Genomic DNA, 22,739 nt, shown 5'->3' on the forward strand with positions numbered 1-22,739 from the left:
ATCGTGGTTTTCAAAAGTGAATTGGATCATTATCTGAAGAGAAAAAAACTGTAGGGGGAGAATTTTCTGCCCATCGTGTGGGCTGGGCGGGAGCGGGCAGGCGCGCAGCCGATCGCTGCCCGCCATCAGCTGCACGCCACCATTTTATGTGGGTGGACCAATTTAGGCCCGCCCAGTGTGATGCGCACCCGGAAGCGCTCAGTGCTACCTGTGTGGGCGGGGGGAGGAGGGAGAGTCAGGGCATGCGAAAGAGCGCAGAAATCTCCAAGGCACAGAACTGCCTCAAGGAGATTAATTCCGTATTTAAACTTTGAAATAAAGAGAGAAAAAAATTATCTTCACATGAGCTGGGACATGTTTATGTATTTCAATAAAAATCTTTATTTAATTTATAAGGCCTTCATGAAACCTCATCCCGCCTGTGGATGAGGTTTCATGATAAATGTGAAGGCCGCCTGGGCTCCTTGCCTCCCACCAGCCTTAAGGTTGGACGGGCAGCCCTGTTAATTGTTTCAATTGGTCATTTAATGGCCTTAATAGGCCTTTGACAGTTCGGCGGGCGCGCAGCCGACTCCGGTGCGTGCCCGCCGAACTGAAGATCGGAATGACACGGGGTGACATCGGGACGCACGCCCAACGTGAATCCGCGTCATCTTACGCCCCCGCACGCAGACCAGCAGATTCAGGCCCAGGACCACGGGGAAAAGGCAGGAGAGTAGGATTAGCTGAGCTGCTCTCGCAGAGAGCCAGCACGGAAATGACAGGATGAATGGCTTCCTTCTGCGCTGTAACCGTTCTATGGCATATGTAGTACCTTTCATAACCTCAGGATGTCCCAAAGACAATTCAGTACTTTTCTCTATTCATGGGATGTGGGCATTGCTGGTAAAGCCAGCATTTATTGTTCATCCCTAATTGCTCTTGAGAAGGTGGTGGTCAGCCGCCTTCTTGACAAGTGAGTGGCTTGCTAGACCGTTTCAGAAGGCAGTTAAGAGTTAACCACATTGCTGTGTGTCCGGAGTTACACATAGGTCAGATAATTAATATATTACAAATAGTTTTTTTTTGCCTCTACTGGTGGAGCACATCTGCACATCACTTTGATATTGGTGCACATAACAAAGTTCATTCTGCCCAACACAGGAAAAAATGAGAGAGAAAATCTGTAAAGAGGCCAAGAGGAGCATGGAGGGTGTTCCAGAACTTAGGGCCTAGGGAACTGAAGATGCTGCCACCAGTGGTGGAATAATTAAAATCAGTGATCTCAAGAAGGCAGGATTAGAGGAGTGCAGATGTCTTGGAGACTTGTAGGGCTGGCACAGATTACAAACATAGGGGAGGGTGAGCCCATGGAAGGATTTAAAAACAAGGATGCGAATTTTAAAATCAAGGCGTTGCTTGAACTGGCCAGTGTAGTTCAGCAATCACAGGGTTGATAACTTGAATCAAGTAAGGTTCACCTAAGACAAGGGGAGCAGAGTTTTGGATGACCTCAGGTTTATGAAGAGTAGAATGTAGGAGACCAGCCAGGAGTGCATTGGAATAGTGAAGTCTGGAGTTAACAAAAGCATGAATGAGGGTTTCAACAGTAGATGAGCTGAGACGGGGCAAAGTTGGACAATGTTACAGAGGTATAAATAGCTGGTCTTAGTGATGGTATGAATATGAGGTCGGAAGCTCATCTTGGGGTCAAATGTGACACCAAGGTGGCATACAGACTAGTTTAATCTCAGGCTAGTGACAGAGAGTGGGATGGAGTCAGTAGCCAAGGAATGGAGGTTGGAGTGGGGACAGGAAACAATAGCTTCAGTCTTACCAATATTTAACTAAGGAAATTTCTGCTCAGCCAGTACTGGATGTTGGATAAGCAATCTGATAATTTCACAGAAAACCAATGCTGTGCTTTCAGATGTTATTGTCAAGGGGCAGTATGAGAAAGAGGAGGGGGGCAAGGATAGACCTTTGCAATTTTGAACTTATTACTGATATAAACAATGATACTATGGTAAAGTAGTTACAATGCTAACTCGAAAACAATGTTGCAGGTTATATTCTTAAGGTTGTGTATAATGGGAACCAACAATACAGATGAATTTGGAGGCACAATCATCCTTCCCACTAGGGTCACATAAACATGGACAAGATAAACGGGAATAGGAGAGGCTACTTCGCCCATTTTAGTTCATGCCCAGAAAAGACATAGACCTGTTATTACAATTACAAGATTATTATATTTTGGGACTACAACTTTAAATTTACAATAAATGAAGGGGGTCATAAAACCTGTTCTGAAGTCTGCCTGACAGTAAGCCTGGGTAGTTTTGTTAGAGATCAAAAGAAGACTTAGATTGTTTTACTGTGAAGATGATGCAAGGTATTTACGCTTAAAGACAATAGCAACAGTCTCTGAGTTTGCAATGAGTAGACTCTGAGCATCTCAAAGTTCCAGAAAGGTGTTACAGGTATTGGGTTGTAAACAGTTGTGCTGTGAACTGTCACTTTACTTTCAAGATGAAAGGGGTATTGGGGTCAAAATAGCTAATTATCATTTCTACCTGAATGCAAGGTTAACGTGTTTCATGTTGCCACAGGGAAGAGGGCAGAGGAAGCAATTTTTTGAGATCAGGCTACAGGCTTCCCTACAAATCAATGATTATCACAGGCAGACAGCAGACGTTCTGTGCGGTTAGCAGAGAGAAAAGGCTGCTTTGGCTTTGCGAGCTACTATAGTCAGATGTGGGAGGGAGATGGTCGCTAGTCAAAGGGACACACCCTGTAGCCTTTTATGGATTCCGGGAGATTTGTTCTGGAATGTCGGGGGAAGAATAATCATCGGAATAGTGCTGACGGGGGATTTAAGAATGTATCCGAAAGCCAAGTAAAGTGCCTAGAGATGGTTACGCAAAGTTACTACTCAGTAAAGCAGGGATACAGAAACCCACTAGAAGCTGGGAGCAACTGTGGTCTGCTAGTTAAAAGGCCCGTGATACCATGAAAAGTGCTATAGGTAATAAGTATACAAGGGGAATGCCACTTTCTGTAGTTTAAAATACAAGTTGCCTAAAAAAGAAAATAGTGTTTAGTCAACAGTTTTTTCCAAGTCATGTGTTACGGTAGAAGTTTTAAAACTTGAGATCTTAACATGTTCATTCTTTCAGCTGTTAACCGGAAGTTCGAATTTCTTTTTAAAAGTTTTCGGTCTTTACAGAGATTGTAACACCCTGTCATAACATTATCTAAATGTTTCTTACATGATTGCAAGGTCATTGCCTCTACTACATGACTTAGAAATCCATTGCATCCACTGTTCGTTTTCTGTGAAGAGCTTTCTGATGTCAATACTAACTTTGCCCTTCATCTGTTTGAATCTGTGCTCTTTGTCTTACTGCTACTGTTAGAATAAATATATTCCTTTAAGGTGAATAGGGGCTGCATTAAAATTTAGGGTTTCAGGAGTAATAGAGATTAAAATCAGGCTTAAAAAGAAGGCATGTGATAGTTATGGCTAACAATACTAAATATAATTATGAGGTATAGAGATAGGGGTAGAGAGAAGATTAAATGTGTTAAAAGGAAGTAAGAAAAAAATGAGTAAATAGTAATGATTTTTATAAGATTGTAAAACATAAAAGAAAATTGAAAGGGACAGTTGGACCACTCAGGAATGAAGGAAGGAGTTTAATCTACAGGATGAAGATATGACAGGGATATTAAATAAATATTTTGCTTTGGCTTTTACAAATGATGGTGGAGGCAAGAACAAAAATGTACTGGAGGATAATATGGCACAATTAGTAGGGTTAACAGTGGAAAGTAAATCAATCAGTTTAAAGAAAAGCAGAACTCAGGTGGAGAGGTCACCAGGCCCTAATGGACTGTACCTGAGACTGTTATGTCAGAGAGAAGACAACAAAGGCACTGGCTAAATTTATCATCGTAAATAGGAAAATTGTGTCATAGCATTGTAGAGTAGAGTTGTTTAAAAAGGGAGAGAAAAATAAACTGAGAAACTATCAACTAGTTAGTCTAACGTGAATTGTGGGAAAACTATTAAAGCGTATTATTCGAGATAAAATCAATAAGCAGTTCAAAAGCAAGGATGGTCCACATGGAATTTTGAAAGGCAAGGCAAATTTAATTTTTCTGAAGACGTGACAAATTAGACAGATAAAAGGAATGTAATTGATGTAGGGGTGAACGGAGTTAACTCATTTGCACTTTCATTAGAGTTGTGATTGGCATAAATCTTGTGTAGAATTGGTGTAATCTGCATGGAAATTAAAGTGAAGCCTTTTAAAATTCATTTCTGTCTGAACATGTCAGCAGCAGGTATGATGGTGCAATACTTGGCTCAGTCACCTGACTCTCAGAAAATTTCACTACATGCCTCATCACTCGACTGATATTTTGAAGAATAGCAGGAACATTGGAACAATCAGCTAAATATGGCAGCAGGGCATGGGCATACCATCCAGTATTTTACAGAGTTGTATATCCAAACACTTCTGGAGATAATAAGAAGACACAGACCATCTGGTATTGTGCCAGTAAATTTGCCACCTGGATAAAGCACTGATTGTCTCACCCTCAGAGCAGCAGGCCAATGCCACAAGAACTATGGATGTTAGCCTGTGAGGCTGACACAACCAAAGCAGAACAACTTCAATAACCTCACCAGGGGAGGCAAGGTAACACACCGGATGGCTCTACTTTTCTTTCCCTGCTCACTTTGGGCACCAGCACATTCTTCAACATTTTAAAAGAGGAGTACTTGTACATCCAACCATTCATAATGAATTCTGGTTATGGGGGGTTGGTGGGGGTGGACGGAGAGACTTGATTTTGGATTCTTGCACTTTAACGCTGCCTGTTCTCCTTTGTATTTCTGATCCTCCTCTTCCATGATAATTGCATACAAGGGTATGCTTATAGGGAATGCCATACTTGCTCCAGAAAAACTTTCATATGGACAGAGATTTGGGGGAATTTGGCAGTGCCGTCATATGCGGTGGGAAACAATTTTCAGGTCTGTAAAGGTAGAATACCAAAAATCATTCTGAAACATGTTTTTAGTGCTAGAAATCACTAATCAGATTCTCTAGACTCTTCAAGCTTATTGCTGCATGTCTCAGCTGATCCTGGCAACTGGTGTGTCAGATAAATCTCAGCCTGCGTTATCCTGAGTGCTTTGAGAATGCAAAAGCCATTGACCTTCATTACTATATATTTAAATGAGAGCACTTGGCTGGTTCAGGGGAAGATGACAGAAGTAAGCTAATGAGGGAAATCTGGCAGAAATTACCTCTGCTCAAATTTGCTTTCACAAAATTTTACTCGCCCTGATTATGAAATGGAAAAACAGCGAGGAAATCCCTTTCATGTACAGGCATTTTCAACAGGCATTCAATAAATTCAGGTGTGTGTTACAATAAGAAATTTGCACTATGGGTAAAAGGTAGTCTTATAGAGGGGAAGCAAATAGGCAAAATTGGTGGAGTTCAAGTTGGAGAAAGATTGTAAACACTGAACCCCAGATTAGTGCTTCAATCCACTTTTGGACTCTGTATACAAAGATGATTTGTACTTGGCTATAGGGAACACAATCTTAAAATTTGTTGGTGATAACCGAAATGCTCATTAGTGCAACAGTGACAAGGACTATAAAGTAATTTTGGGGCATGCAGGCTAATGGGATGGCCAAGCAGATGATAGATTTTTAAAAGGTTTTTCATGGGATGTGGATGTCACTTGTAAGGCCAGCATTTGTTGCCCATCCTTAATTGCCCTTTAACTGAGTGGCTTGCTAGGCCATTTCAGAGGGCAGTTAAGAGTCAACCACATTCCTGTGGGTCTGGAGTTACATGTAGGCTGGACCAGGTAAAGATGGCAGATTTCCTCCCCTAAAGGGCATCAGTGAACAAGTTGGGTTTTACAACAATCGATGATAGTTTCATGGCCACCATTATTTACTTATTAATTAATTGAATTCAAGTTCCACCAGCTGCTATGGTGGGATTTGAACCCATGTCCCAGAGCATTAGCCTGGGCCTCTGGATTACTAGTCCAGTGAATTTACCACACCACCATTTCCCCCAAATTTAATGGAAAGTTTGAGGTGATTCTTTTTTGTGAGAAAACAAGAATTGTAGGTATATACAATAAATGGAAAGGCACTGAAGGATGTGAATGAACAGAGAAACATAGGAATTAGTATCAGCTTGGTGGCTTAACTCACCTTTGAATCTGAAGACTGTGGGTTCAAGCCCTACTTCAGAGACTTACGTACAGAAATCTCAGCTGACACTCCAGTGCAACACTGAGGGAGGTGCTATCTTTCAAATGAGACGTTAATGCGAATTCCTGTCTGCTCTCTAAAGTGGTCATAAAAAGGTGGCAGCATCGGCGGAGAAGAAATCAGTTAACGTTTCGAGCCTTCATGGCCCTTCGGCAGAACTGGAGCATAGTTAGAAGAAAGGAGAAATATAAATTGGTTTAAGGTGGGGGGGGGGGGGGGGGGGGGGGGAAGAGAGACACATTGAGGGTGTGGTGTGATGATTGTGGAGATGAGCAGTTAATCAAAAGATGTCACAGACAAAAGGGTCAAAGAGGTGTTGAAGGTGGTGGTCTTTGTCTGAGAAAAGTGCTAATTAAGAATGGAAGACAGGATATTCAAAGTACAGCTCTAGTGGGGGTGGGGTGGAAAGACTAGAGGTTTTAGTTTTAGATTTAAAAATGATGGAAATAGGTGGGGAAAGAAGAATCTATATAAATTATTGAAAAAAAAGAGCGGGGGGGTGGGAAAAGAAACGGGGTGGGGATGGGGGGAGGGGGAGTTTAAGATCTAAAGTTGTTGAATTCAATATTCAGCCCAGAGGGCTGTAAAGTGCCTAGTCGGAAGATGAGGTGCTGTTCCTCCAGTTTGCGTTGGGCTTCACTGGAACAATGCAGCAAGCCAAGGACAGACATGTTGGCAAGAGAACAGGGTGGAGTGTTAAAATGGCAAGCGACAGGGAGGTTTGGGTCTTTCTTGCGGACAGACCGCAGGTGTTCCGCAAAACGGTCGCCCAGTTTGCGTTTGGTCTCTCCAATGTAGAGGAGACCGCATTGGGAGCAACGAATGCAGTAGACTAAGTTAGGGGAAATGCAAGTGAAATGCTGCTTCACTTGAAAGGAGTGTTTGGGCCCTTGGACGGTGAGGAGAGAGGAAGTGAAGGGGCAGGTGTTGCATCTTCTGCGTGGGCATGGGGAGGTGCCATAAGTGGGGGTTGAGGAGTAGGGGGTGATGGAGGAGTGGACCAGGGTGTCCCTCAGGGATCGTTCCCTCCGGGACACCCTGGTCCACTCCTCCATCACCCCCTACTCCTCAACCCCCACTTATGGCACCTCTCCATGCCCACGCAGAAGATGCAACACCTGCCCCTTCACTTCCTCTCTCCTCACCGTCCAAGGGCCCAAACACTCCTTTCAAGTGAAGCAGCATTTCACTTGCATTTCCCCTAACTTAGTCTACTGCATTCGTTGCTCCCAATGCGGTCTCCTCTACATTGGAGAGACCAAACGCAAACTGGGCGACCATTTTGCAGAACACCTGCGGTCTGTCCGCAAGAAAGACCCAAACCTCCCTGTCGCTTGCCATTTTAACACTCCACCCTGTTCTCTTGCCAACATGTCTGTCCTTGGCTTGCTGCATTGTTCCAGTGAAGCCCAACGCAAACTGGAGGAACAGCACCTCATCTTCCGACTAGGCACTTTACAGCCCTCTGGGCTGAATATTGAATTCAACAACTTTAGATCTTAAACTCCCCCTCCCCCCATCCCCACCCCGTTTCTTTTCCCACCCCCCCGCTCTTTTTTTTCAATAATTTATATAGATTCTTCTTTCCCCACCTATTTCCATCATTTTTAAATCTAAAACTAAAACCTCTAGTCTTTCCACCCCACCCCCACTAGAGCTGTACTTTGAATATCCTGTCTTCCATTCTTAATTAGCACTTTTCTCAGACAAAGACCACCACCTTCAACACCTCTTTGACCCTTTTGTCTGTGACATCTTTTGATTATCTGCTCATCTCCACAATCATCACACCACACCCTCAATGTGTCTCTCTTCCCGTCCCCCGCCCCACCTTAAACCAATTTATATTTCTCCTTTCTTCTAACTATGCTCCAGTTCTGCCGAAGGGCCATGAAGGCTTGAAACGTTAACTGATTTCTTCTCCGCCGATGCTGCCAGACTTGCTGAGTTTTTCCAGGTAATTCTGTTTTTGTTTTGGATTTCCAGCATCCGCAGTAGCTTTTAGCTTTTTGTTTTTATAAAAAGGTGGCTCTATTTGGAAAAGAGCACGAGAGTTATCACCAGTGTTCTCGCCACTATTTATCCTCAATCGGCTTCACAAAAACAGATTGTCATGTCCCTAAGACATGAAAGAGATCATAAACTGTTAAATCAAACCTTATCTTTTTGCTTATTATAAAAGTTGGCTTTGCTGAACCAAAAGATGGCTGGTACAGGTCATATAATTCACAAGTTGGCTGCAGTTTCTGGAAATTTCCAACATTAGTTGCAGGACAAAAAACGTAACCCTCATCCTTGTGGAATCTCACACCTCTCATTGTGAGGACACATGACAATCAATGAAACTAGGGACCAGCAGACAACTTGTCTCCCCAGCCTTAACTATAACAAAGGGAGAGCCATCAAAACTCGTTATACCTGCATAGGCACTAAATGCCACCATCACCTAAAGTAAACAATGGATTTTGACCAGAGGCACAGAACCTGTTTGTTAGCCTGCAACTGACTCATTAATGGGCCACATCACATGACATACACTTCTAGCCTTTGAAAAGTCATAAAATACACTTCGAGACTCGCAACTCAGCCTGCTGTCTAAACTTCAGCTTGCAAACATCAAAGCAGGGTTCCAGGCTGAGCAACAGTCTGCATCAAGTCTAAACTTCCTTGAACCCTGTTTCTCCAGGAGATTCCTGCCATCATCTGCTGAGCAGATCAAGTCTCTGTGTACCAACCTCATCTCGCTGCGTCACCACCAACTTTAAAAGAACTCTGCAAAACCCTGCTTCAGCTAGCTGAACTGTGGCTCCTCTGTGAAGGAATCCTCGCCTGTCTCTGACTTCCCGGACTCTAGCAATCACGTGAACTGATAACCATATCTGTGGTGCTTTTAAGTTATTCATAGTTGTAAGAACTCCTCTTTCTTATCCTCTTATTCTGTGCTTGTGCGTGTGTGTGTGTGTGTGTGTGTATGAAGTTGCGACCATTCCCGAGGTTTAAATTTGTGAATAAACTTTACTTCTGATTTAACCGTAAAGAGAGTTTGCTGCCAGTCACTTTAAAAATTGACTTCACAAAACAGTTTGGGTAAACACACCACAGCCTATTTCAAAAATTAAAACACCTCTGCTAATGGACAGACGGCGAGAAAAATAAAGGAATTCAGTTTTGCCTCCCTCCCCTGTCTGTAGCAAGGTTATTTGGCCATTATCACATTGCTGTTTGTGGGAGTTTACTGTGTGCAAATTGGCTGCCATGTTTCCTACATAACATCAATGACTACACTTCAGAAGTGCTTTGAGACGTCCGAGGTTGTGAAATACACTGTATTAAGACATAATTCTCTTAAGCGCTAAGTACAAGTAAATAAAGCCATAAGAGCAATAGAATTTTATGTTTTATAGATAGGAGCAGAGAACACAAGATGGAATGATTAATTTGTATAAAATATTGGTTAGTTTACAGTGCTGTGTGCAGTTTTGGTTGCCCCATTATAGAAAGGATGTTAAACTGACAGTGCCCAGTGTAGATTTAGCAGGATTATGCAAGGGACAGGAAACTATAGTTAAGAGGAGAGATTTGAGATGCTGAAACTATTTCCGCTGGTGCATCAAAGGCAGGAAATTTAATGGAAAGTTTTTAAATTATTAAGGAGGGACTAAGGAAAAATCTGCTCCTTCTTGTTACATAGTTAATAACAAGAGGGTTTAACTTTAAAGCTACCATTAAGAGAGTGAGGAGAGGAGCAATCTCTTCATACAGAAGACTGTTGGAGCACGAAATGCTTTATTACAGGGTTGAGAACAAAACCATTAATCTTTTAAGGGAAAGATTGGATGATTATTAATATCTACTTTTCCCCTTTTGCCACCAGATTTCCTTTTTTTTTCTTGGGGTAGAAGATATTTGATAAGATGCCACACAAAAAGTTAATGTCCACGATAAGGGGCTCATTGAGCGCCACAAGGATCAGTGCAGTGGCTTCAGCTGATTACAATCGATATTACTGGCTTCGGTCATGAGACCGAGAGCAAGATATCTAAGCTTACTGACGATACAAAGTTAGGTGGGAATGTAAGCTCTGAAGACAGAGGCTGAAAAAAATTTAGGGTTCGATTTTCAATCCGGGGCCGGGAACCCCATGCCTGGAAAATTTTCAAGTCTTGACCCTGCGACGCCATCTTCAAAACTTTAATACCCTAATTGGGCTGGCAGCGAGCTCAGCACCCAATCAGTGGCACTGAGCTCTGCCTGGAACTACCTGCAGAGCAAAAGCATCTAAGGGAGACAGGCAGACATGATGGTACCTGCTACTGCCTTGCAGAAGAGAGGAGGCAGCACATCAGAGGGCCAGCAGCCTCATCACGAAAGTGGCCATTTAAGGTCCAATACACAACAAAAGTCCCGTGGCAAAAAATCTTCATCATAAAGAACGTTATGTAATTGTTCCTCTCGTTGAGCCTGCCCGGTGTGCACCTATGTACACCAGGCTGTTCAGGTTTGATGATTTCTTTCTGGCTCTGAAAAACTCTTCCAAGAAGCTTAGTGGACAGTTAATTGGAGTGTGTTCTTGATTCCAACCTCATCCATTCTTGCTTTGAAAATTCCAGCGCCACCCAGAGGTGTCAAGATTTTGACATGCCATTCAGGAGCACTATTTTCAAAGCGTGCCCAAGCCCGACCCCATGAACCACAGGTGGCTGAAAATCCTGGCCACCAACAGATTAAGTGAGTGGGCAACAAGGTGGCAGATGGAATACAATATGGGTAGCATGAGATTATTCATTTTGGTATTAGAATAGAAAGGTAGAATTGTTTTTTTAAAAGGCTTGAAACCTTTTAATGTTGATGTTCAGAAAAACGTGGGTGTACTCATACAAGAAATAGAGAGAAACAGTATGCAGATGCAGCAAGCAGTTAGGAAGGTAAATGGCATGTTGTCCTTTAATGCTAGTGGATGGAGTACAAAAGAAGGCAGTTTTGTGGTCATTGTATAGTGCTTTAGAGCATACATGGAGTATGATGTGTAGTTAAAGGTCTCCATACCTAAGGAATGATATACTTGCATTGGAGTTGTTAGCATGAAGATTCGCTAGATTGGTCCCTGGGGTGAGAGGGTTTTCCTACGATGAGAGGCTGAGTAAATTGTGCTTATACTCTCTGGAGTTTAGAAGAATGAGAGTTAATCTCATTGAAACCTAAAAGATTCTAACAGGGCTTGACAGGGCAGACAAAGAGGCATTTTCCCTGGCTGGGGAATGTAAAATATTAAGGCATAGTCTCAGGGCTTTTGGAATTGTCTACCCCAGAGGGTTGTGGATGCTCCATCCTTCAAGACTGAGATTCATAGATTTTTGATCTTTCAGGGAAGCAAATATCTGAAACAAAGAAAAAGCTTCCCAGATGTTGCCACAGCCAAAATCTTTACACTCAAGAGTCACACTGTCAAGTTGCTGCATTTCCTTGGAGACTGACTTCAGAACCTGCAAGGAGGTAGGATGCTTCTCGAAAATCCTTCTTTTCAAACAAGTATCAGGTCTCATGATTCTGATGTTAGAAGCAACCTTCTCCTCAGCCTCCAGTGGAAAGATGCCACATCCTTACCCACGGGACGATGGGGAGCAGGCAGGAAAGTAGAATTGAGGCAGAAGATCAGCCATGATTGTGTTGAATGGTGAAAGAGGCTCGAGGGACTGTATGGTTGCTTCCTACTGCTATTTCTTATTTTATGTTCTTAACTTGCATTTTATGGTGCCTTTAACATAGAAAAACATCTCAAGTTGATGAGGCATAATCAGGCAAAATTCCACATGGAGCTAAAGGAGACATTAAATAGGATAACCAAAGGCTCCATCAAAGAAGTGTTTTAAAGAAGGTCCTAAAAGAGGTAGAGAAGGAACCTAGAACCAGAGTCACCTGGGATGGTTGTAGGACTGGAGGATGTTACATGGGGTGAGGCTAAAAGGATTTGAATCTGAGGATGAGAATATTAAATTGGAGGCATCAGGCTAGTGAGCACAGGGTAAGAGGGACGAGGTGTGGGATGGAATATGACCATTAGAATTTTGGATGAGCTGAAGTTTATGGAGATCAGAGGACAGAAGCTGGTTGGAAGAGTCGAGTCTGGAGGTGACAAAGATATGGGGCTGGATTTTATGGTGCCCCGCCGGGCCTGATTTTGGCAGGAGCGGTATGGAAAATATGACGGGTGGGTAGCGCCTTTCTTTCCCGCACATCCCCAACCCAGTCCCTAAAATATGGGAGGGTGGGTAAGGTGCCCACCAGCCTGCTTGCCCTTAGGCCTATTGTGATCCTTAACTGCCCAATCCGCCTGGACTGCCATAACACACTGGGCAGTGGAAAGTGGCAAGAGTGGGAAGGCTGTTTTTTTCACCAATGTTGGTAGAAAGGCAAGAAGGAAGGTGGGCACCTCCTTTGCAGGTGTCCTGTGAGCATCAGGGATTACCCCCTCTAAGATCGTATCCCGCCCCCCCTTTATGCCTCTCCACTTCCAAAATCCCTCTCTCCCTTGCGTGCCCAATCCCTCCCAGCACCAAAAGCCCAGGATTTATCTGGGTTCAGTCGCCATTGATCTTCTTTGTGTTCCTCCTTCAGTCCTTGCATCTGATTGGTTGGCAGTGCAGCTCCCGAGGGCAGGACCTCCTTCCAGTGAAGGGAGGAAGTCCCATTCAGAGCTTCTTAAGGCTTCCCACAGTGTAATATCGCTGCGGGGGCAGTCTTTTTTTTAAAAAGTTGGTTGGTTTGCGACCAGGGCAAACAATATGTTCCTTCCCCACAACCACCCCCACCACCTCCCAGTAAAATTGACCCCATGGATAAGGCTTTTAGGTAGGGTGGAGAAAGGCAACGTTCTGGAGGTGAAGGTCTTTGTAATGGAGAGGGTATGGGATCGGAAACTCAACCACGGGTGTAGATTAACTGAAGACAGGGAAGGGGCTGAAATTGGTGGGAAGGGTGCAAAGTTTATGTGGTGACTGCTCCCATTGGTAAAATGAAGGATTATGCTACTCTCCCAAGATTGGGTGTCCAACAAACAGTATTGGTTTTATAATATATTTATACAAGTAGTTTAATTTCCATCCTATTGATACACAAAAATGGCATTTGTAAAAATAGTTATCATTCTGAAATCATTTTAATTTATTTTCCGTTACCACTTGAGATAAAAATGCAATACAATTTAAGCAATAAAATGACCAGAATGGAGCCGTTTGAACTCAAAAACCACAGCCCAATCTCCTTAATTTCAGGTTAGAACAGGCTTTTAAGTAAATAATGTTGGAGTAAGCAAGCAGGAAAATAATCCATTCACTATGTGAAAATGCAACCATTACCTGTATTCATCATCCTGGTTAGTAATGATCAAGCCGCTGCCTTCCATAGCTGGAGCTACTCAAACAATGCCACTTCAATAAATTATTACTTGGTCTTATGCAGAGGACACTAATGCCACAAATGTATTGTTGTGATATTATAGATTTTGTAAAAATGCTAATCTTCCTTTTAAATGGACGCAAGAACCCTTAAAGATGGCTGCCAAAAGTCATCCGGCCTTTTACAATTGCAATGTGGTCAAGCTTCTAGAAGGCTCCAAGTGGATTGCAGGTGGACATGTCCAGATATGTGAAGATATTTGAAATTCAACGTGCATCGCCACAGGGGTAAACAGGAACTCATTGACAATGACTTCCCTGGAGGTGTGAATAGCTCTTTCCTATCTCACCAAACCTGGGAGAATGGGAACCATTCATGTTAATGGATGCAGCATTTATAAGGTTAATTACCTCAGCTAAAAAGACAATGGATGGGACAATGCCCCTAAGGCCAGGGTTAACCCAATACCTAATATGGAAGAAAAACAAAAAATGCTGGAAAAACTCAGCAGGTCTGACAGCATCTGTGGCGAGAAAGACAGAGTTAACGTTTCGAATATGAAGAAGAGTCATACGGACTCAAAACATTAACTCTGTCTTTCTCTCCACAGATGCTGAGTTTTTCCAGCATTTTTTGTTTTTGTTTCAGATTTCCAGCATCCGCAGCATTTTGCCTTTAACCTAATATGGAAGCATGATTCAAAAGTTTGGGATAGTTACCATTTTGTGTTTTTAGATTGCATAAAGGAGGCTGTAAGAAGCCATTTTGCATGGTAGTGTGAGAGACAACAGCAGCACACAGTTATCAGTTTAAATAGCCACGAGTCACACGGGAAAGCTGGGGTTCCCTGCCATCGGGAGTTACAGAATGAGGTATCCAGAAAATCATCCCCGAGCTGCTGAGAAGAAACCAGGCAATCTTCCAGTGTTGGAACTGCAGTCTCCAGTAAGGAAAGGGGCCTTTACACTCTTTCAGCATCTGCTCTGCTTCACAAGTCCACCTACAATGGAAAACTCTGACTCCAACTTCACAAGCCATCACAGCTGCTAAACAAAACCTCAAGTTTCAACTCCTTCACTTCGGAAAGAAACAACTGGCCTGCAACAGCATCCCTCAGAGACTGATTTGAAATCTCACCTTTAAGTATCTTCTTCTCTTTCTCTGCATTTTAATCCTTGTATCTGTATTTTAGTTAATAACTTTATCACTTTTACTTAAGTAGCTTACAGCAGTAGCTAATAAACTGGCCTTTATCGTGTTTAAGACTAAAGCTTTGCTGCTGGTTATTATTAAATTGAACCACTTATAAATTAAAAAGGGGCTACATTCAAACATACACAAATTCTTAGCTCATGGACCAATGAGGAAACACCTTTCACATGTCCCTGACACTAACAGTTGATAATCTAGGCAGGTCATTTGTTCTCTGGTACTTTAATGGTAAGCACGCGTCCATTTTTTTTTTGGTGAGGAGTAAGAACAGCATTTAACCACCATTTGACTAATGGCAGAATATTTGTACAATTACTGTGGGGGTGCTGGCCAGCTTTTTGGTCCAGGGGAGAGGCACCAGGTTTAGTGAGGGTGAATATGAATTGAATGTCTGGTAATGTGCAAGTTAGCATACAACTATGTTTGCCCAAGGTAACTTGTGGAATTGATTATTTACTTACTTATAACCTAATTAAAATCTTCGAAGTCAACGCTGTTCTTAACGCTAAAGAATCACAATGCGTTATCCATAATTCCTATCCTTTTGAAGGAATACTCCATAAAAGGCTGACAAAATTCTTACTTGAAGTTTTACCCCATGTATCTACCATTTCACTGTGTAACAAGTTAAAGTTCGAACTTGCTCAAATTACGCATTCGATTTTTTTAATCTACAAACTGTTAAACCATATTACAGAAGGATTGTAGTTATTAGTTTGCTCCAGTGCTGATTTTCAGAGCGTTATGGTACCTTAAAATAACATGAAATAAAATGGGAAAAGCAACTGTTGAGCCCAGCACACTTCCAATTTCAGTGCCGAGTCAAGGACTTAACTGAAACAAAAACTTCATTACATGATGCTCCCTCGGTGGTCAGCTCTTTCACCCCCTTCATTTGATGGGAAGTGTCAAAAGACTGTTTTCAGTGGGAGAGCAGTATATTGTCACCAAGAAGTTTTTTATTTCAGTTAAACCTTTGATTCAACTCTGAAGTTGGATGATTGCTGGAAATGCTTGGTTGAAGATGGAGGAGGACTGAATTTACTTTCGAACATTCCTATATCATACTACAATTCTGCAGCAATCTTAAAATTAACCCAGGAACGGGCTGATGGTTGTTATCAACCGGGCAGAGCTGGTTATGGATTACGAACAGAATTTGACTTCGCTTTCCAGAAGAAACTGACAAATATTAGGGAATAAATTCAAACAGGATTTCGCACAGCCTTGCACATTCCTTCAGGCTTTTAGTGTATGAAAATAATTTTGTTCATTGGGAACCCTGACTTTTTGTGGATACAGTGGGAATGTTTCCTCTACCTGTCAATCTTAGTGTCAGGCAACAGTATGGATTCTATTATCTCGGACTAGCTAGGATTCATATCCTGTGAAGGTCAGGGGTTAAAACAATGCAATTATTTCTTGTTGACAGATTCAACACAAGATCAATAAGTTAGTGTTTTCAAATAAATACTTCAAGAAATATTAACTTGGACCTTTGCGTCTGTAATATCAGACACCATGGGCTTGATTTTCAATTTGGGGTCGGGAATCTGATGTCCGGATAATTTCCAAGTCCCAACCCAACCATGCTATCTTCAAAAGTAAATGCCCATATTGGGCCGGCAGTGAGCTCAATGCCCAATTAGTGGCGCTGAATGTTTCCAGAAGGTGGGAGCTGCCTGCAGACCATGACCCATGAGGGGTAAAGGCAGACGGCAGCCATGAGGGGACCTGCTGCTGCCTTGCAAAAGTGGAGGCAGCACCTCGGAGGGCCTGCACCCTCAATGTGCACAAAACAAAAGCAACCAAAATCGCCAAATGAAAGGTAATGTGCTCGATCTGATGCAAGATTCCCCAGGTCTTGAAATTTTTCAGCATAACAAAGCTAACTTCTGCCTGCATTGAATTCGACAGCTGTGCACTAATGTGCACCAGACTATTTGGGTTAGGCAATTTACAAATTGAAAATCGCCTTCTCGTCCTCCCCGTCCTGTTAACAAGCTCCTTAAGGAGCTTAACAGCCCTTTAATTGGAGGCAAGCAGGTTCTCCACTCCCTTCTGCCCAGCCTCACTTTGAAAATTCTAGCATATTCCCAGAGGTGTTGGGACAATGGCATGCCACTTGGGAGCAGAAATTTTAAAGCGTGACCACTCCTGTTCTGGCCCCAACAGGAAATTGCAAATCCCAGCCCATGTATCTGAGTAAGAACCCAATCCATTGCAATCTCAAGAAATATCAGAACCACAGAATAATGTCTGCATTTCTTTATTTTTGGGTTTGAGTTCTCTACATGCATTACTTGAAAAAAAAAGACAATTGCTGCATCAGGAAGCAATAAGATAATACAATGCTCCAGGTCCTGGATTTTGTACAAATTATTGTTTTATAGCAGCCAGTTGTGCTTTCCAACTGTACACAGGTAGTTGTTAAATGTTTTGATGTGCTAATATATTGCTAAAAAATGCATCTTTTTGCAATGGCTGGGAAGGTCTGTGCAGACCAATGAGCACTTTAACTATTTCACTATCATGTATGGGCAGGATAAATGCTCAGCCTGTCAGCAGTTACAGAAAATAGCTGCTCCCATCTGCAAGCACACATTCTGCTTTTGTTACCAATAAAGCAACAGCAGAAACCTTGCTATCAGTAGTGAATGGATTGTTGCAAAGGTGTGCTATTCACATTGTCGGTTTTCCATGGGCAGCAAAATCTCTCGTTGATGCTGACCTACTGATGTAAATAGTACATAAGGCTCAAACACAGATGAGAATGTAGAAGGTTATTTAAAAACGCCACTTAAAAAAAAATGTGCTTCTTTATAGAACATAAAAAAGAATGTCGCACATTTTTTTAAAAAACGCAGTTACTTTTCAATGTTACCGCAACAGAGGGGTTCTCTCACAGTTATCTTTCATATTATCAGCTTTCTAAAATCAGAATGTGTTTGCAGTTACTCAGCTGTTCCCATAGTTTCACATTTCATGAGCTGTTGTTACAGTTTGTAGTTTCCCATGTGACTGGATTAAAAGCTACATAATGAGCTATTTAATAGCTCAAAGTTGCTTTGTGTACCCACTGGTGCATATGTTCAGATTGCTTAACTTTTATTATTGTGAAGCAGCAAAATCTGAAAACCTCTCTTTATTTTCAATGGTCCAGTACTTCAATGGATTCTTTGCGATTTACTGATACTACTCAGCATGGCTTGGGTGAAGAGGTCAAATACCTATATAACAAATTCTCCAACATCTTCTCATTCTCAGTGTCCATAAGTTCAATAGAAATACCATTCTCATTCTTTTATCTACAAATAATTCAGGTTAATCACAGATAAATATTCCATAATAGCACAAGCGCACGTTGCTCGCTTATTCACTCTGAAGCGACCAAATTTTAAGCTAATAAAGATTTTATATCTTACAATCAATTGCGAAGAGCACAGTGATCAGTCTTTGTCATCCTTGATTTTAAGAAAAATTAACATTTCTACCAGCAAATGAAATACTTTAACATCTTGCTTTCCCCAGCTGTAGGGTCTTAAGCAATTTTACAACATACAAGGCAATTCTGTGAAGGATGTAATTAGAATATCTTACCTGTTCAGGTGTCAAACTTTGCAACTGACGCTCCCGGGAAACCTCATCCTCTTCTTCCTCGTTGACTGGTAATGATGGCAATCCTGCCAAGACTTGTGGATTCCGCTCCAGGCAAAGTGTGGTCAGGTGATCGATGTACAGTTTTAATTTGATGCGGTGGTTGAATGCTTCCAACAGTGACTGGATCATCTTAACATAAAACAGGATTGAATTACAACAGAGAACTAAGGAGAAGTACAATTCTTCATCACATCTCTCAAACAATTTTGGGCTTCTCAATTATATGATATTACTCCTCATCACTCTTGTGCAAGCATTTATTTTGTGATTAGTTGTCATTGAAGGGCAGAATAAAGTTGGTTTCTCATCTTAACTATTACACTCAAATTTAAAACTACAAATGTGAGGAACACAAATTTAAATTTTAGCTAATCTGAAATATTGCAAAATTAGGCTGTTCGCATTTGTCGCACATTAAAAAATTTAGAGTTTCTACATTATTGGTGTAATTAAGCATGATGGCAACAATTAGTGAACCGACAGAGCTTTTGTAAACTTAATTACGTTCAATTATAAAAAGCACCATTTCCCTGGTAATATACTGATAAATTATATCAGAAATGATAAACAAATAGCAAAACATTTACGCTGGAATCTAGAACTACCTTAGGTCAACATGATTAATCTTCAAATGCAATTTATACCAGCAGCTACTGTAAGACTATATTTTACACAATAAACAATAGGCATTTGAAATAAGGTACAAGGGAGTGCCAGTAATTGTTCACAACTGTTTCCTTATAAAGGCACTTAGTTTGTACTTTACACTGTTTTATGAATTTTCAAAGACAAGAATGGAAACATCATATCACAATATTTTTCTATATTTCTTTGTAAACATAACAATCAAAGTTTGTCAGAGTGCTTAGAATTAGCTGGAGTATGAAAAAGGCATACATACCATTTAGGATAAAACATGCTAAATATTCTTGAAAGGAAAGGGGTTTGAGCTACAACATTTTACCTTAAACATCAGATGTAAAAGAGATTGTAAACAAAATATCACGGGCACATGATTGCTTTGAATTTGACAAATCCACTTATGTACATTTTATAATCCTGATGTGACTTTCAAACAACCATAAATTTCAACTAATTAAGCGCCGCTATTGTATAGTTAACACAGGTCAAGTTCCACCATCAAGAGCCCAGATCATGCAGAAAAACAGGTGTTTTGCACAGGACTTTTTGCATTCGAACAATGAATCCTAAAGACTGTAATATTTCTATTTCCAACATCTATAATCTTCATGATATTCTTGAGGTGAACAATCGTCTGCAGTCTTCAACCGCTCTTCAAGTTATGCAAATTCGCTGTACTTTTGCACTGTCTACTTACACCACCACAATGACAAATGGAGGTATAGACACTTTTACATTCATAATTAGTGACTTTCCCGATCAGAAAAGGGTGATGCCCATGTACTTGTTCCTGAAGGTAGAATCACAGGCCCACTTTTTGCTTTAGATGTTTATGATTTTATTGTCTGGATAAAGCTGATTTGTACCATGCTAAAAAAGCATCAGTTTAATAAACCCTTAAAATTGCAACTAATCATAAGGCCTAGCTGAATACAAATAAATCTCTCTAAGTGTTCTAATTAACCACACACCCCAGAAAAAATGTATTTGGAAATAATTGGTAATTAAAGATGTGCGACTTTATACAATGCCTTTATTATAAAAAAAAGTTCCTATGTGCTGCACAGATGCACAATCAGACAAAGGAGGAGATATTAGAAGTGGCCAAAAGCTTAGTTAAAGAGGTTTTTAACGAGGGTCTGAGGAAATCAGAAGAGCTGAAGGCACAGCCACCAATGTTGCCTGAAGGGAGAGGAATGCACAAGATGACAGAGTCAGAGGAATGGAAAGTTCCTAGATAGTTTTAGGGATGGGCCGGTTTGAAGACAGAGGTAAGGGTGATCCCGTGAAGGGATTTAAGCAGAAGGATGAGAACTTTAAATTGGATGTGTTGGGGACTGGAAGCCAACACAGATCAGCAAAGACAGAAGTGTTAACTGATTGGAACTAGGTGCAGGATAGGAATATGTGCAAAGTTTTGTTTGAACTGAAGTTTAGAGCATGGAGGATGGGAAAGCATTGCAATTGTTGAATCAAGAGGTAACAAAGGCATGGATGACAGTTTCAGCAGCAGGTGGTCAAAGGTATAGTAAGTTATGGGTGTGGAAGTAAGTGGCCTTGTAGCTCGAAGCTCAGCCCAGGGTTAAACAGAACACTTAATTTGCAAACAGTTGGGTTCAATCTGGGGCAGTGGCTGGTGAGGATGCTGGAATCAATGACAAGGTATAGAGTTTGTGGCAATGGCTAAAAACAATATTTTTCATCTTCCCAGTGTTCAATGGCTACAAATTCTGATTCATCCAAGGCTGGATGTCAATTAAGCAAGTACATCACTGATAGGGCGGAGAGGTAAGAGAGGTGGACCTGGGCGTTGTTTGTATACACGTGAATTCTGCCACCATGCTTTGCCCACTTTCTGAATTGTAAAATGAATGATTGGGAAATGCATTTTGGATTCTGATTTCTCATGTCCATTCTACAAGTATATCAGTCACTATATTAGAAGCAGGCTCCATTCAGTTGGTGTAGTATAAGGGTCTGGCACATATAGGGTTAATGCGGTACCGAGTACAATCCCGTCCACGCATTTGAGCGTTGGACAGAGACGTTTGTACCAGCAAGCATGGAGACAGTTCCTAGGTTGTACTCCTAACTATATATTTGTAAATAGTTCCAAGAGTCCATAAAGACTTAGAGTTAACCTACGTATGACTACAAAGACTTCTGCAGACCTACCGAACTGTAACCAACACTCTACAACAAGTAAAAACTTTATTGCTGGAAATCAGGATCCTAATACTGGTTGTGGATCTGCAACACAGAATTTGGGTACACAAATGGACATGTCTGGTTGCACCAGGTCCAGAGCGGTCTAACCTGCAGTCTTTAAAAAGACCACTGGAGGCTGCTCAAGAAATGGCCAGGCCAATTTTTATCAGTCAGTTCTTTGGAGGCAGGAGGGGCACTCATACTTCTCCTGGCTGCAAAAAAATACCGCTGGTTGCTGCCCAGGTTGGGATTTATTCCCGTCTATTTCTGCTCTTCCTGGAGCCAGGCAGAATTTGTCAAACCCTGACTGCTGATTCCCTTTACCACACACAATTAATGCCTTCAACTCTCCAGCTTCATCCAAATGAAATGTTGCCAAATTTTGCTTGCGGTGTCAGGCCAGCAGGTGTGTGAAACATTGTACCAGCTTGCCACCCATTTTGCGCACCAAGCAAATTTCTCATCCATTGTCTTTAGATGATGTGGTTGAGGGGCAGCATATAAACGGGAAAGGAATCATACATAGAAAGATACATACTCGAAAGATTCCAAACATAATGGCCTGAATTTTTTGGATGGTGGGGTCTCGTTTCCCGCTATCCAAAGAGTCTGCACATCCCTGCCGATTCCGAGTGCCCTGCGATGGCTGCAGGCTGGACTTGTGCCCGGGAAGTCCTGCCTTAGAGATTTGCCGACCAATCTGATTGGCTGGCAGCTCTCCAGTCCCTGAAGCAACAGCGATGCAGTGGACAGAAGAAATGCAGGAGGATGTCAGAGCCTAAGTGCGGGCACAAGAGGCCCAGGTAAGTTCAAGGGGTCGGGGTTGGAGTGGGGGGGGTAGTGAAGGCCTTATTATGGGGCGGGGGAGGGTGGCACAAAGAGGACGATTGGGGACTTGGGGTAGAAGCCTCAGGGGGAGGGAGGTCCGGAGGCCACTGGACCTTGAGTGGGGGCACCCCAAGTCAGAGAGGGGGGGGGCTCCTGATGGAGGCTCCCCCTCCATCCAAGGATCCAACTATGTTCTTTTCTGGGCTTCCCCCACAGATGTTCAATCCTCCTGCCAGTCTAAAAATTGAGGCTGGGTGGGAAACGGCCCTTAAGTGGCCGAGGCCTTACCAGCCTCAGCGTAAAATCTTTGAGTGGCCGGGGCAGATGGGAACCCGGAGGGAATCCCGTCCCTTCAGTTTCACGCTCCACACCACCCCCACCTAAAAACCTGCCAGTGGGGGAGCATAAAATTCTGGCCATTGTCTAGGAAGAGGGGAAAGGGAGGAGAAGCCACTGCTCTGGATGTTCTGGATAAGTGCTCCTGAGGCGGACAATGAAA

At 42.2% G+C, this 22,739-nt stretch overlaps 1 protein-coding gene across 3 annotated transcripts in view; it reads right to left on the reverse strand.

The window, feature by feature from the left end:
• The window catches only part of LOC144681687 (ERC protein 2), an 864,810-nt gene that overhangs the window by 95,629 nt on the left and 746,442 nt on the right, over window positions 1-22,739 (reverse strand). For all 3 annotated transcript variants that reach the window (XM_078543515.1, XM_078543513.1, XM_078543512.1), the window contains one exon: window positions 18,503-18,691. In XM_078543515.1, the coding sequence (XP_078399641.1) occupies window positions 18,503-18,691 (189 nt within the window). The remainder of the gene's footprint in view (window positions 1-18,502; window positions 18,692-22,739) is intronic.

The sequence above is a fragment of the Cetorhinus maximus genome, chromosome 6 (assembly GCF_964194155.1).
Source record: "Cetorhinus maximus chromosome 6, sCetMax3.hap1.1, whole genome shotgun sequence".
NCBI classification, from domain to species: Eukaryota; Metazoa; Chordata; class Chondrichthyes; order Lamniformes; family Cetorhinidae; genus Cetorhinus; species Cetorhinus maximus.